General features: G+C 35.3%; 1 protein-coding gene across 2 annotated transcripts; it reads left to right on the forward strand.

Moving 5' to 3' along the window:
- The first annotated feature begins 87 nt into the window (after positions 1-87).
- On the forward strand, positions 88-6,370 carry apoc2 (apolipoprotein C2). 2 transcript variants are annotated; one of them, NM_001326448.1, is given in 4 exon segments: positions 88-132; positions 452-512; positions 3,531-3,687; positions 5,836-6,370. In NM_001326448.1, coding segments are annotated over 3 exon segments (303 nt in total). In that variant the 5' UTR covers positions 88-132; positions 452-463; the 3' UTR covers positions 5,933-6,370.
- Positions 6,371-16,895: the final 10,525 nt, after the last annotated feature.

Genomic DNA, 16,895 nt, shown 5'->3' on the forward strand with positions numbered 1-16,895 from the left:
ACATTTATCTGAGGGGGTTGCACTTTAGCACTTGGATTATCAGGTCAATAAATCTGCACCCATATATAAGAGAGATAGAGCAAATAGTTTTGCCGCTAATTCGTCTGACACACTTTCCACAGAGGAGAAACTGTGAGTACAGCCATATTTTCCCACTCAATTTTCCCATTAAATGGCATGACAAAATATTTTCATATAATAGGACACATTAATTATTGACTGTTTGGCATTCCTGGATTTTTTTAAAATGCATGATACAGGAACGTACAAATATATCACAAAGATACAAAGAAATAGGCTATGCATTTGCAGAGAACAACATGGCTTATTTACATTATTGTTTTAATAATTCTAATAACTTATTTACAAAAATGAGCATCATAGTCAGTAAAGTGCTGCCATATTTTATTTGCATCATTATATGACCAGAGCTTTATTAAATCCTTTACAGCTTCCTGCCATTATGAACAAGATACTGGCTATCACGGTTTTTGTTGCTTTCCTTGCACTGGGTATGTACACACTCACATAAACATGAACAAACTAACTTCATAATTAAATTATCACTTATTCAATTATTAAATGTATTATTTTGCCTTGTTTCAAAGGTAATACGCTAAGAAGCAATAATGAAACTGAATGTAGCTCCTCATGAAGTGTGAAATTAAGTATTTTGCTCTTTTTCGTTGCAAGGAATTCTGATTTTGCTCATTTAGCTAGATGTTAGCTGGTTAACCAGCCACAGTTTCATTCATTCATTCATTCATTCATTCATTCATTCATTCATTCATTTTTCATTCAATCATTCATTCATTGGTGTTTGACCAGCCCGTTTATTAAAAGCAGGTACAACAACCATTTTAAAGAAATTAAAATGTAAAATAAACTAAACTAAAATAATATCCTAATTTTCTCACCATGTACTATACTTGGTTCAAACCTGTTTCTTTCTACCATTGGACACAAAATAATATATTTTGAAGAATCTTGGAAACCAGAAACCACTGACTTGCATATAAACCAGTGCTTAATAGTTTCAGCATTCTTCAATCTATATATATATATATACTTATATATATTAGTGTGGTTAACACTGGTTAACACTGCTAACAACGTGAGTTTGAATGGCATTTTACATGACATTTATTGCCATACTAAAATCAGCAGCAGACAGTTCACCTCAGATCTTGAAAATAAAATAAACAATTGTTAACTCGAGTAATTTAACTTTAGATCTTTGACTCAAAAACTACACATAAGCTAGCCTATAAGCGATTTAGCATCTACATTTATTGTTAAAGAGAGTTTTATTCATTAGATTATAAACCTTACCATTTTGTGCGTGAGTGCATATTCTGTGCTTCTGAATGGCTGTATTAAAATTTCTGTCATGTTTCGTCTGGTGCAAACAGCCAAATTGCTTATCACTGCAAACCTTGCCACGTAGATTGTTGTTAGGACACAATGTAACCTGCTCACCTAATGTTTACGCCCGTACTGTTCACATTATTTGCTAACTAATAACCTCATGTTACCAACCAACGCTAAATCTGCATCTCATTTTGGAGTCTGCTACTGTCTACTAGAGGTAACATTTTGGTCACAGACGCATGCTTTGAGAGCCTTCCTGACGGAATGAATGAAATATGCTGTTTTCCACCGAGGCAACACAGGGTGCTGAAATATAATTGGCTAAACTGGCATTTGGCGAGTTAAAAGAACCAAAACAAATACAGCGTTCCGGCTTTTGCATAGTTTTTCAGATAAACAAGTGTGTTTATTTAGCATGTTTCTTAAATATCTGCAAACATATTATGGTATTGTTATGCTTTAGGACAGGGGTGTCCAAACTCAGTTCTGGAGGGCCGGTGTCCAGCAAATTTTAGTTCAGACCCCAATTAAACAAACCTGATACAGCTAATAAAGCTCTTTCTATGTATACTAGAAACTTTCAGGCAGGTGTTTTGAAGGAAGTTGGAGCTAAATTATGCAGGACACTGGCCCTCCAGGACTGAGTTTGGACACCGGTGTTTTGGGAGAACCAAAAAATTATATATGGCACCTTTAAGACCAACATACAATTCAGAGAGTCTGCATACAGTGAGTGTAATGCAACCATTATAATTTTGTACCATGTGTGCAGCAACAACAACATATGACAGAAGAACCCAAAAGTACAGAAGTTTATGTTGACAAGTGTATATGCAAGGGTAGGGTCTGACCCACCATTCTCAAGATACAAGGCAAATTTTAAAAGTGACCCCACTATCTACAATTTCACCTACCAAAATTTAGTCTAGATTAAAATATTATATCAACCATAAGTGTAAAAAACGCTTTTGTATTTGAATACATTAATCTGAAATCCTTTCTTGACATACAAATTTGCACTGGCACAATGTTGCTTTAACTACAGACTCAAGCACAAGTTTCTATTAGAGAGACATTCACCCGTCTCCTGCTTTTGTTCCGATCACTTCAGAAAATGAGATTTTATACAGCAAACTGCAACATAACATGACATAAACTAAGATGATATGGATTCTAAAAACATGAACATCTCTGATGAACATCTCAATTACTCATGAATTTATATCTAAAAAAAATACCTCTAGCAAACAAAAGGAAAATTAAAAATTTTTGTTACTCGTTATAAGCAACTTTGATGATTATTATTACTTTTAATGCTGTCTGAAGTCACAGCGTGAGCCCCCTGGTGGCCATGAGGTCTTATGCAATCACTTATTTCACTTGTTGGGTAGAGCCAGTACGGTGTCAGCGGATTGGATGAAAAAGAACCTATCTAGTGTGTGCTTGTTAAGTGCCTCTATTTGTACCTAGCTATGAAAAATTAGAGTATACTTTGAAGTGCTGTGTTCAACTGTGGATTTTTTTGGAGTGCTTTTTTTTTGTTTATGGTGATAAATATATATATTTTTAAAATGTTGCTATGATTACAGTTATGGGTCACACTTTATTTTGATGGTCCGTTTGTTAAATTTAAGCTACATTGCATCTACATGCCAACTATTTCTCATTAGATTATAAGTAGACTGTTAGGATGGGGTTAGTATAGGTTGACATGTACTTGCAAAATGTCTTAAAGTCAGTTAAATGTCTGTTGAAGGAGCAGTATCAGCAGATATTAACCAGACAGTCTAATAATACTCAAATGGACCATCAAAATAATGTGTTACCTAATTAAGTCTGCACTATTTGCTAATTGGGCAATAATGTGAAGTGACTATGGCTGGATCTGAAATCACATCTACTTTCCTACTATTTCAACAGTAGGTAAAAGACAATATGTGACAAAAGAAAAAAAGTGGTTTGAATTCAAAAAGGAAGCAAAAAGTACCTCCATCTCTACACATCAGCTGCAGTACATCCATTTATATATACTTTTAGTGGTTGCATAGTTTAAGCTTATTAAAAATAGTCCCAACTTAAGAGTATGCAATTTGTAATGCAGCACATGTGATTTAGAATGAAGAAGGACTCATCTCTGATACATTTTTTCGGGTGTGCAGGAGCGGAGAGCTTTCGTGTTCCCAGGCAGGCTGAGGATGAGAAGGGTACCATCGCTGTTGTGGTCGACACCCTGAAATCCTACTATGACCAGAGTGTGGACACTGCCAGTGGATATGTAGAGACCATCAAGGGCTACAAGCTGGAAGAGAAAGCCAAGTAAGTCTAATTGTATATGTTGGTGGTAAAACAAAATTGTCACTTGTTTTTTTCAAATAAAAAAAATAATTAGGAAATGCATATGTAATAGGATAAAATATGTACAAAATATATAACATTTACAAAAAGCAGAACAAAGCAACAAAGCAGACAAAGCAACAAAGCAGATAAAAGCAGCATTAAATGGCTGACACAAGAACTGGATTATCTGAAACACCAAGAAAGATATCAGTAATTCAGCCACAAAGCAGTCAACATTAGCTGGCAGCTAGCTCTCTGCAACTCTTACATGGTTGCCCACTGAAGCTAAGCAGAACTGTGCCTGGTCAGACCTGGATGGTAGACCACATAATGCCTGAATTGGTGTTAGTGAGGCCCGAAGGGGGTGCTTAACCTGCAGTCTGTGTGGGTCCTAACACCCCAGTACATTGATGGGGACTCTATGCTGCTCAGTGAGTGCTAACTTTTGAATGAGACTTTAAACCGAGGTACTGACTCTCTGTGGTCATTAAAAATCCCAGGATGTCCTTCAAACAAAAAAGCAGGGGTTTAACTCTGGCGTGTCCTGGGTTCTGTCCATCATGGTCTTCTAACCATCCCCATTTTATAATTGGCTTCATCACTCTGTCTTCTCACCACCAATCAGCAGGTGGATGCCGCACACTGGTAAAGGATGAGGAGATTTCTGCCATTGTGTAAAGAGCTTTGAGTGTCAAGAAAAGAGCTAAAAGGAATTATCATTATTATTAACAATAGAGAGGGAAAATATCAAAACACTTGACAAAAAATAACAAAAATAAAAGCAGGCAATGACTGAAACTGCTGGGTAGTTTCGATATGGATGAATCAAAATCAACCATTGTTGTTTTGTTTTAACCTAATGGCAGGGTTTTTCTAAATTTGAATTTGAAATCAACTCTTAAAAAGAAACTTACTATACAGGTCTTATTTTACTGTCACCAGGTGGAAATATTCAGCTTATTCTAAAAATTGTATTTATATGTAATCTCAAAAATAAAAGAAAAAGAAAAAAATGAAAAATGTGAGTGTCAAATATTTCTTTCAGCAACACTTCTGGGTAGGGGTTGCACCAGATGGAGTGTAAAGTCTTCAATAGGGGCTTAGTAACTACTAGCTAGTTTGTAAATAAATTTACTCCAGTTGCAACACATGTTTTTAACACAAATCGTAGTTGTAGGTCATAAGCCAAGTCATGCGTAGTCGTATTGGATGATATAATATATATATAAAAAAACATTTACATTGTTAAACTGCTTTAAAATACTGCAAATAATGCATCTACATATAACTGTTCTATGAAAATGAAATACAGATTAAATTTTTATACTACATTAAATTACAGTCAGACACTAATAACAGACGACGCACACACCCACATCGCAAACCGTGAATACACAAAGTTATCAAAGCATACTTGATTTTTTCTTAAATATCCTACATATGAAAGAGAAAAGAGCACGGAGAAAAACTCAGCCATAAAGAAATTCTCATTCTTCAATATAATCGCGAGCTCCTCAATGTAAACTAAACTCATCTTTTTTCTACCGTTATACATGGGGGAGGCTGCCATTAATGTTTAGTTGGAACCAGTGGTGTAGTATGCACATCTACTCTGCATGCCTACTTTTTTCCATGAGCTGTTTGGATATTACGACTTCTGATGATCAATGATTATGTATACCCTCTGTATACTCACTTGTTCTGCTGATTAAACTTCCTTAATTTTACGTTTTTGTGTACCCGTTAAATGTATACCAAATATTTTTTTAACTCGCATCTTAATTTTTTGCAATTTGTGCATTTGCAAAATTTTACTTGACTATTGTCTCAACCTTTACTTGTTTCAAACCGGTTTGTCTGTTTCTCTTCTGTTGAACGCAAAAGAAGATATTTCAAAGAAAGTTGTAATCCTGTAACCACTGACTTCCATACTATTAGTTTTTTTTTTTCTGTGGAAGTCAATAGTTACAGGTAACTGATGTTAAATAAATATATATTGCTAATGAATCAAAAAAAAAACAAAAAAACATTGACTTTCGTTGTTTCCCATTACAACACATGGCCAGTAATGACATTTTGATGTTCTTAAACATGACTCCTCTGACTTTATGCCTTTCCTCCCTCAAGAACAATCTATAGCGATACAGTCCGTGCTGTGGGCACCTACGCCGGCATCTTTCAAGACCAGCTGTACCACATTTTGTACTCTCAAGATAGCCATTAAGTCATATAAAACAACACCTGAACACAACTCCATCTCTTTCCGGTCCCAAGTCTACCCCCACACTGGATGCACAAATATACACATCCCGCAAGAAGACAGCGCGGTCTGGGATAAACACATGAGTGGCGAACTCTTGTCTTCAACTGGCCTGTTACCTTTGCCTATTCTGCAAAAGCACCTTGACACACATCAGTAAATAAGTATGTAAAAATTCTAGGTTAAGCCATGTCTAATGCTCAAACACAAGCTGTTATTGGATGAAGATCAGATGCCCGTGCTGCTGGCTGATAACCTGCACCCAGGTTAAAGCAGAATCCTTGACTGTTTCATTGAAGTTTGCTTTATAGATTAAATAAATCCTTGTATTATATCAGCTTTAAGTGGTTCTGTGTCCATGAGCTTTACGGCACTGCAATAAAACTCCACATTTGTAGAAAACTTTCTTTGTTTGTATGCATTTACAGATAATATAATCACTCCAAATACCAATCATTTGGAAGTTGATTGCTAGACAATGTGTTTAAATGCTGTCTTGATTAATTACTTGTCACTGAATTAATTTCCATGTCATATGCAAATAATTGCCTTTTCAGAGCAATTTAGCTGGCTATTAACAACTGTTTACATTAGGGTTTATGATTGAAAACAATTCTCTGAGGACAAGACTAATAAGTTAAATTTGATTTGCAATGACCAAATGTAATTAGGCAATTTCAATACAACGAGCTTCTTGAATGAAATGACCATTTAGCATTATGGGCCAATGTTCATTAATAAATCTAAAATGTAAAAAATGACATGAAATATTAGTCATGGTATTTGAAGGAGATAATACAATTATATTAATCAGTACAATAATTATAATGCACCATAATATTAACTGTAAAAACATTAACTCAAAATATAAACAATAAAGCGATGTGCAACATATTTATTTATGGTTCAATAATAGAATGTTCAGTATCCTTTCATATAAGATAGCCAGTATAAGACAACAAACTGGGTCCACACTCTTACAAACCAAAAAAAAAAAAAAAAAAAAACATTTACAAGCTTCCCACTCTAAGCCAAATGTCAAATTTCCTGACTTCACCAACAATAAAGCTAAATAAAACAGATTTCATGCAAATTTTGGCAACACTGTAAAAAAATCATGAACTAAGTTTTCTGTATTGTATTTTTTTTTCTCTCCATTTCAAGAGTTCACACTTTGATGATTGATTATAAAGAGTGTTTGGCCTGCTGTCCCGAAAGAGAGCTCTGAGCTTAAAAGATCCTCGATCCCAGGGAGAGAGGGGAGTTTGAGCTCTGGTAGATCTTTAAACTACCCTGCTGTATATAGCTAATGAATAGATAGGGATTGCTCTTAAGACATAGCTACTTACTAGGAGTACATCTATGATGCCAATTTGGATAAGTCAATTAACTAAAGTTGCACGTTTTTGGTTGATGGGAGGAAACTGGGGGGCCTGGGGAAATCCACATGAGTACGGGGAGAACATGTAAACTCCGCACAGAAATGTCGGCTGGCTTGGTAAGAACTAGAACCAGTTACTATCTTGCTGTGAGGCAACAGTGCTAACCATGGGAGACCCATCTGGAGGAGAAGTAGGGGTGGAAGGGGGGATTCTTCAAAACGAAGATGGCTGTGATATGGAACTTAGGGTATTTATAGTGGCTTAGGAATCGTCTGATTGATAAGTCATGAATTAGCTAATGCATCACTGTGTTCAGTAATAAGCACATGATCCTCTCAAAATTAGTTTATAAATAAACTTCACTTATCATGCTTTTTGATTGCATTATGTTATTCTAATCCTGAATCACAAAGATATGTAATCCTGTGTATATTTCTAATTGCAAAACAACAAGAAATTTCGTACATTTTGCAAAACATTTTGAGAAACCCTCAAAATCATTTTAGGCTGCAAAATTTATGAAATTGTGCCCAAAATAAGAGGGACTTGTTGAGCTTAATTACCTGTATATTAACAGGTACAGCCTGGTGAATGCATTTAATTGTTTCTTGCCAAGCAGGGGAAAAAAAAGCAGTAAAAAAATTCTGAACCATAACAACAGGCAAAACACGCAAAACAACCTGATAAAAAATGTATAAATGGAAAGTGTGTACATTTTAAAATGGCAAACAACAATTGTCTGATTTTCATTACTTGGACAAAACTAATGTAACACATTATCTTTAACATTAATATCCCATACATTCAGAGTCTAGAATAGACCTTTTAAAACTCCTTATATACAGGGTTTCTGCAGGTTTCATTAAGTTAAATTTAAGACTTTTAAAGACATTTTTAAGACCACTATAAATAAAATTTTAGGGTGACGAGTGGCGCAGTAGGTAGTGCTATTGCCTCCCAGCAAGAAGGTTGCTGGTTCGAGCCTTGGCTGGATCAGTTGGCATTTCTGTGTGTAGTTCTCCCTGCGCTCATGTGGGTTTCCTCAGGGTGCTCCGGTTTCCCCCACAGTCCAAAGACATGCGGTACAGGTGAATTGGGTAATCTAAATTGCCAATAGTGTATAAGTGTGAATGAGTATGTATGGATGTTTCCCAGAAATGGGTTGCAGCTGGAAGGGCATCTGCTGTGTAAAACATATGCAGGATAAGTTGGCCGTTCATTCCACTGTGGTGACCCCGGATTAATAAAGAAACTTAGCCAAAAAGAAAATTAATGAATGAATGAAAAAATGAAAATTTAGACTCATAAAGACAAAGCAATTTAGTTGGAAAAGATTATTGCTTGCAATATCAAAAAACATTATAATTTAATTCATTAATAATACAAAATTAAAATATTTTTGATGTTTCTTAGCAAAATATTTTAAATAGTGTGTTAAAACAAGCAAGCTCTACTTGTGTCCATACATTTTTTAACCAACATAAATATTCTTTAAAATACAAAATACTGAACAAATGTTTAAAAGTTTTAGAAACTATAATGAACTAAATCTATGTCCACAATCTGTCCAGGTCGATGTCCTCAGCAGTAAATACACAGAGCACTTTTAAACAAATGTTATTTTAAGGAAAATAATTAAACCACTATGATAAATAGTTAAAAATTACCCTTTTAAATAAAAGTTTTAAGTTTTATTGAGATGGATTGTTGGTGATTGTATGGGTTTTTCAGATTGCATAGCAATACATGAACAAAGGACAATAAAATCTTTGTTAGAAAGATTTAAGACCTACAACACAATATTTCAATATTTCGCTTTTTAGGGCCTAAAATTTAGATTTTTGGATTTAAGACCCCACATGTTCCAGAAATGTCAATGAATTTATTTCATGAATGAATTTATTTCCATAAACAATTTAATAAATTGCATTTGTTTCTTGAGAGAAAAACATTGTAATATTATTTTTTGAAAGAAAAGGTTTCAGAACTATTGATGGGAATAAATAGAGAATTAAATATAGACCTGTACATGTGGGACTATTCAAAGTCAGTTTTATTGCGGTTTTCTCAAAATAAATCATATTATTATCTGTGTTCAAATCTTTTTTGCCATCATTTATTTACACTATACTGTTTTATATACCTACACTTCAGTTACAAATCTGGATATGAACTCATAGAGATTTCAGCAATTATGTGCAGAATGTTAATTGGGGAACAACAACAGCCTGAAGAAAACATGAGGGTGAGTAATTCGTGACAGTGCTCTTTCTTTAGGTTTTGCCATACACAAAACAATGCAACCTTGTAGTCATGCTCTCTATACACACACACACACACACACACACACACACACACACACACACACACACACACACACACACACACACACACACACACACACACACACACACACACACACACACACTTGTGTTAGGATTAAATATTTATAATCAAACACAGCTAGCGGCAGACATTGCAGGGTCGGCCATGACACGCAGCAGGCAGTGTACTTTGCTCCAGGGCAGCAGCTGAATTCAGACGAAAAACTCTAGGAACAGGGTTTCAAACCAACAAGCTTTCTGTTTGCCCACCTGCCTGCTTATATAAAAACAACATATACAAAGAAAATCACTACTTTATATTGTTCTCTACTTCCATTAAGTGCTTTTAATAAATCTGACATGTACAAATTACACAATGTCAGTACTCCATAATACTAACCTTTAAACCATTTAAAACTCTCTACTTCTTGTCAATATTGTGTACCTCTTGTCAGTATAGCCATGTTTCCATCCACATATTTTTATGCACATTTGAAATATTGGAAATGCCAAGATTTGCATAAACTTTGAAAACGCACAAAAAACAACAGTTAACATAAACATATTTGACATAAAAAAATATGTACAAACAACAATGGAAACATAAATTCCAGCATGCACATAAAAAAAGTTATGTGATTTTGTTTCACCGCATGATGAGATAACAAAATAGGCAAAATGAGAGTGGACAAAGCCGCAGACCAACCATATTATAAAATATTTTAAATGTTGTTTTAGTTATTCAAATAAGCCTTACCCAAAGTTTATCATCAAAGTGGTTCAGCTTCAGCACCTCCCAGAAATGTCTTGAGCAGCTGTTCTCCCAAAAAAATGGTCTCACGTCTCCAAAAGCCACTGCTCATCAATTGCATTTTGTGTTCATCTTATAATGTACAAGTTGCATTATTAAAGGTTCTGTATGTAAGTTTTAGAATTTTCAAAAGCATAAAAATACTATAATTCAACATACCAAAACAGCCCAGATTGCCTTGGTGAAAAACCGTGCATTTCATTCATTCCGGAAGGCTCTAAAAGCATGCGTGACCGAAATGCGACCTCCGGCTGACAGTAGCAGACTGCAAAATGAGACACAGATTCTCATTTTTGCATTTCTCATTTTTCACATAAGGTTATAGGGGAATTACCAACCTACATCACACATGACGTCACATGGGTTCAACTTCCCATACTGGTTGCAAAAAAAGATCAGTTGCAATAGCAAACATGTTGTGTTGTGCGGTAGGAAGCTAAAATCGAATAGACAAACTTTATTTTAACCATACACCACACTGCTTTTAATGCCAACCACAGACGTCTTTGGCTAATAGCCATCAAAACAGCTGAATGGAGTGAGGACCTAATTAAAAATGCTCGATTCTGCAGTTCTCATTTTATATCAGGTAAGTTTAAGCTATGCTGAATCATACACATTACTTGTTTTTAATTGAACTGCTCCAGATATGAAGTTTCATAAACTAATTTCGAGAGGAGCACGTGATATGATTGACTGCAGCCAGCCACTCATCTACGCTCATTAGCTAGCCAATCGGAACGATCCAAACTCACTATAAATAACCTAGCTAAGATCTACACCCCTATCTTCGTTTTCCGAAGAAACCCCCCATCCACCCCTTCTCCTCCTTTCCTCTTTTGCCGAGGGGAGCTCTCGAGAACACCTGACCTCATACTCCCCTCACATGCTTTATGGACCTGGCGGGAGCCCTGGGCTCAACTATCTCCGAGCTCAGGGTTCTCTCCCGGGACAGCATGCCAAACCTGCTAACTTGCTAACAAGTTGTCAAACAGTATCTAAGTGTGAACTCTTGAAGTGCCTTTAATTGAGTCATGCGGTATTATGGATCTCTTTGTATACTTTACAAACTTTTACTTTTGTCTGTTACCAGGCTGCTAGGTTGGGGAGTGTATAAGTTCTGTCAGTACCAGATTGATGGATGTCATGACTAAAGCAGTACTCCACGAAGCTATCTCTGTAGGTGAGGGGCATTTTGCCCAAAAGACTCAATGTGAGAACCACACATCAGCTCATATACATTCTGGCCCTCCAGAGTCCTCAACATACCATCTAGGGATTGGACAGACAGGGTGAATGAGTGAAATGAGTTAGCATAACCTATTTTAAGTGATGATGTACTCATAATAGCCTCAAATTCAGATTAAACAAGCTGTCTGGGCTGGCCATACTTTGCCTGCAGATTGTAAGGCTGTAGTGTACCATCTGACCCATCAGGGCACAGTAAACTCTTGGAAAGGAAGACTTAAGAAAGGTAGATTTCTACACATTTTATGAAAGAGGTGATGGTGAAATGTGTGTTATAAACATTTTTTGCTAACTTTGGATGTTAATAAACCTATTCTAAGAGGTTTATCATATTGTCACTTAAATTTTCAATAGTTGCTTTTTATTTATTTATTGTGATGTGTAGCAGAGTGAAACACCTTGAAAAAAGAAAACTTTTAGGTATTGTTCATCAGAAACTGACTCCGCCACTGCGGGTTGCTATTGTGATCTCATGTGAATGACAGATTGTCCCACCCTTGTGGCAGTAAACATACCATTAGAGTGAAGAAGAGATGCCATTGCAGAGGTGAAGTGAAGGTATTTTTGACTGAAGATTAAGCAGGACCATATATTTACAAAAACAAATCAATAATGTACATTGAAATACTGAAATATTTCATAAAACTATTTAGATTTTTAAGTGACTAACATTTATGTGTTTGTGTGCATGCATACTTTATAAAAAAATGTAAATTGCTTTACAATGCAATAACATACATTCTTATTGGATAACTAAGCATTAAAATACACTGAAAAAAGACTTTCAGGTTTCATTAAATGTAATATATAATAATTGTTGTAATAATATTTAATAATATACAACTTTTTTTTTAATCTACTTATCCATCCATTTATTTAACTATCTGTCTTTGTATCTACTCGTCCATCGAATAATCTATCTATATATATCTGTCTGTCCACCCATCCATCCTTTCATCCACTCATCCATCCATCCATCTATCTGTACTTGGGGCCACTGTAATTGTGTGCACTGAGAACAAACAATACCATGTTATGAACTTGATGTCAGCTGTAAGTAAGCTGTTTTTGTGCGTGTATGGTGTGTCTGAGTATGTAGTCCTATGAAAAAAAAAAAATAGATCTGTGTACATGTTGATGTCTGGACTAAGTTGACACACAAGCCAACATAAACATAAACAGAATAAAGTAACTGCCTAGACTAACAGTAAATGTGTCTTATATTTACATTTAGTAACACTCCTTTTTTCTTTTTCCAATTCCAAAACAAGTTACGATGAAACTTTCAAGAATGTTTCAAACTTACAGATCTTTTCTTAAACCCCTCTTCCTCCCCTCGCCCTGTCTTCATCAATCTCTCTTTCTCTGAGAATGCACTGCGTCTTAATGTGATTGTGTAAATAAAAATGTTCTCCTTGCAGACAGCACCTGAAAAGAAGACATAACCAGAAAATCAAACAATAACATTATGCTAATGTGTCCTTTCTTTAATGGCTTCTTTATCTGGTGGAGTGTCTCCAGGCTAATTTTCTGCTCTCAGGTGTTGAGCGGGTGTTTTACATTTCTACGTTTTCCCACTGATGTGTGGTCCGCTGGGATACCTCAGCTTTTCTATTCTTCATGCCTAATTCACTTTGATAAAAGCCATTAATGCTGCATGAGGCACGTACACATGAGAGCACCCACACACGCAAGCACGCACACACACACACACATACACACACACACACACACACACGCACACGCACACACACACACACACACACACACACACACACACTGTCTTAGCTGTCTTAGGCCTCAGCATTTTGAACTGTAATAAATAATCTCGAGTTTCAATCAAAATTTAGGTCAGTGTTAATTACATGATCTAAGCATGCTAGAACAAATTATTGCTGTATTCGTTATACTCACTAGATGGCAGCAGATACATGTGACTATCTGTTCCATTCTAAAGGATTCATCCCTTAGCCCAATCAATTTATATGGTTTAAGAATGAGAGCTTCAAAAAAAAAAAAAAACTTTCTTGGAAAGCACATCTGTGTCATGTTGAGTAATCTCATCACAAATAAACATGCACAATTATAGCCGAGAAAGGTGTCCATAGAGGAGACACTTTGAAATCCTTAAATCTGAAGAGCCTTTCAAAGTGGCCAGGTTTGAGCACTCTGGTTTAGAATGACTCTTTAGTACAGCAGGCAGTAAATGACTGTTTTTCAGAGATAGATTTAATCCCATTTGAAGCATTATATATATATCCATGGTTATCAATTAACATGTTTTCAAATGTCACCTTGGACCACAAAACCAGTCATGAGGGTCGATCTTTTCTTAAATGATATTTAAACACAACCTGAAAGAATAAACAAGCTTTCATATGATTTATGGACATAATATTGTCTAAGATGCAACTATTTGTAAATCTGATCTAAATGCATATTACTTATCATAAATTCAGTTTTGATAAATTTACAGTACAACATTTGCAAAACATCTTTATGGAACATGATCTTTAAAAAATTCATTAAGGAATATAATTTTTTATTTATTTAACCATTTTATTTTTTTTACCAACATTACTAAGGCAAATAGTTTTAAACAGTGCAAAGCTAAGCGCACTGTCTGTCTGTGTGTGTGTGTGCGCGCGTTTTTTTTGGATTCCTAAAAATAAATTAAATGCAACATTTAATATAAGGGGTTTATGAGATTAATTTTTATTATTTCACAAATTCCATTTTATTTGCTTATTATTTTCCAAATTCTTTATTACATTGAAAGAAAATCACAGCAAAGCTTTTAATTGCGGTAGTGCAAAATCACTTTTTTTCAAGACATTTTTACAACCCAGAGAAACCCTGAACATTGTTGTGTGCCTATTACTGAATTCATTTATTCATTTGTTTGGTTGGGGGGTCACACTGCTGCTTACAAAAGAAACAATTACACTTGCTAGAGGAGAATGAAATGCTAACAATTCAGCCAAGTACAACATATGACAATTACAACATATATTTACCCTCAACTCATGCATAGTTTTAGCATCAGCTGATGATGACAAACATCTGTGTAAAATAAATAATATATATATAAATGTATAGTTATTCTGAATGGTCCAAACCCAAATCTACCACAGGCCAAACCCAGACCTCATGATTTCTTCATCTAAGCAACACTTAATGTATTTGTTAAAAAATGAAGAAAGAGAGAATGTGTTTCAAGTTCTCATCTTAGGAGTGTCGCTAACATTCATGCATGTTTCCCTCACACAAACACACACAAACACACGCACGCACGCACACACACACACACACACACACACAAAGTGACAGCTGTGTCCATTAATACTTCTACCAAAACTGGAGTCACTGCACCATCTGTCTTTCCTCCACTGTCATCTATCTCTTTTTTTTTTTCTCCACCCATCACCCATCTCAGTCCTTCTCAATCTTTTCTCCTCATCTGTCTTTCAATAGGCACATCTGTTTCATCAAAAAAAACTCCAAATAATTATTGCCTCATTTACATAATTATTAAATATTAATAGTAAGTAATGTTTTATTTTATCTTTTACTTATTTGTAAAGCAAGAGCTTCATTTCAAAAGTAACGGCAAAAAGATTTGACCATAACATTAATAGAAAATAAACATAACATTTAGATTTAGTGTAGTACACTAGGTTTAAATAAATTATTCGTTCATTTTCGGCTTAGTCCCTTTATTAATCAGGGGTCACCGCAGCGGAATGAACCATCAACTTATCAAGCATATGCCCTTCCAGCTGCAACTCAACACTGGGAAACAACTATACACTCTAACATATACACACGTACACTATGGCCAATTTAGCTTATTCAATTCACCTAAGCGCATGTCTTTGAACTGTGGGGGAAACTGGAACACTCACACAAACATGCAAACTCCACACAGAAATGCCAACTGACCCAGCTGGGGACCGAACCAGCGACCTTCTTGCTGTGAGGCGATTGTGCTTATACCCACTGCGCCACCGTGACACCCATTAAATCAATCAACAAAACCAAAATGTAATCCATCCAATCCAAGTGTCCATCACTACATTTCCTCCAAGGACCTGTGATGTTCATAAAGTACTATTAACTCTATTTTTATCTCTAGGCTTTTTATATGAATATACACATTGAGAATTCTGACTTTACCCCACTCGCAATTCTTATTTTGTATCTCACAATACTGACTTTTTTATTTTAAAATTGCAAGTTATACACAAACAATGTCAGAATCAGAGTTTATTCTGACTTTTTCATGTAACTTTTTTGTACTCAGAGCACAGTGTACAGTAAGTGCTGACCATGAACAGAACTGAAAGTTGAGAAAAAAAGAGGGAAAAGTGTGAGTTTGGAGCTTGAAAATGTGTGATCAAATCACAATTCTCAAAAAAAAAATATCTATGATTATGAAATGCAAGATTCAGAAAAACTGACAGAAAATGTGTCTTTTTTTCAAACTCAATGCAAAAACAACCTTCCATAATAATCCACCTGCACATGGAAAACAATTAGTGATTTAAAATAATTTACACAGACATGTGCACTTAGTTTTTAACACTAAAATTAATGAACAATGTCTAACTATATTAAGCAAAATTTCCATCTGCTTATCTTAATTTTAAACCAAAACAGAGATGGAAAACAGACTTTGCATTGCTCCAGAGTGCACATTCCCCTGCTAGAGATGGACATCGTTCAACAGACCTCACACATACTCTGTTTTCTTCTTTTCCATTCCTCTCTCACTGTAACTCCTCTACTATCTGATCTTTAACACTAAAGCGAGTGCCATTTAACAGCAGATTCCTGGCAGACAGAAAGTGATTTTCATGTACAGTAAATGCTTTCGCAGTAAAAATTATCTTTTTCATTTCACTTTGCCTTCTCAAACTAAAGAAGTGCGTAAATACTCTCTATAAAACTCTCTGCTGTCACTCACTAAGTGCTTTTTCATCTCACTTTACCTTCAGTCCCCATCTGCTCTCCTTCTCTCATTTCCTCTAAAAAAGCTTACAGTACTGCTGTATTTGAATTCTGTGTCTGTCCAATTACGCATATGCTTCACTTTAGACTTACTGCAGTAAAGTTAAACATTGACAACGGTATAAATTGTGCTGGATTCAATAGCCCACCTT

The sequence above is a fragment of the Danio rerio genome, chromosome 16, assembly GCF_052040795.2.
Source record: "Danio rerio strain M-AB ecotype USA chromosome 16, GRCz13ab, whole genome shotgun sequence".
In the NCBI taxonomy this organism is placed as follows: domain Eukaryota; kingdom Metazoa; phylum Chordata; class Actinopteri; order Cypriniformes; family Danionidae; genus Danio; species Danio rerio.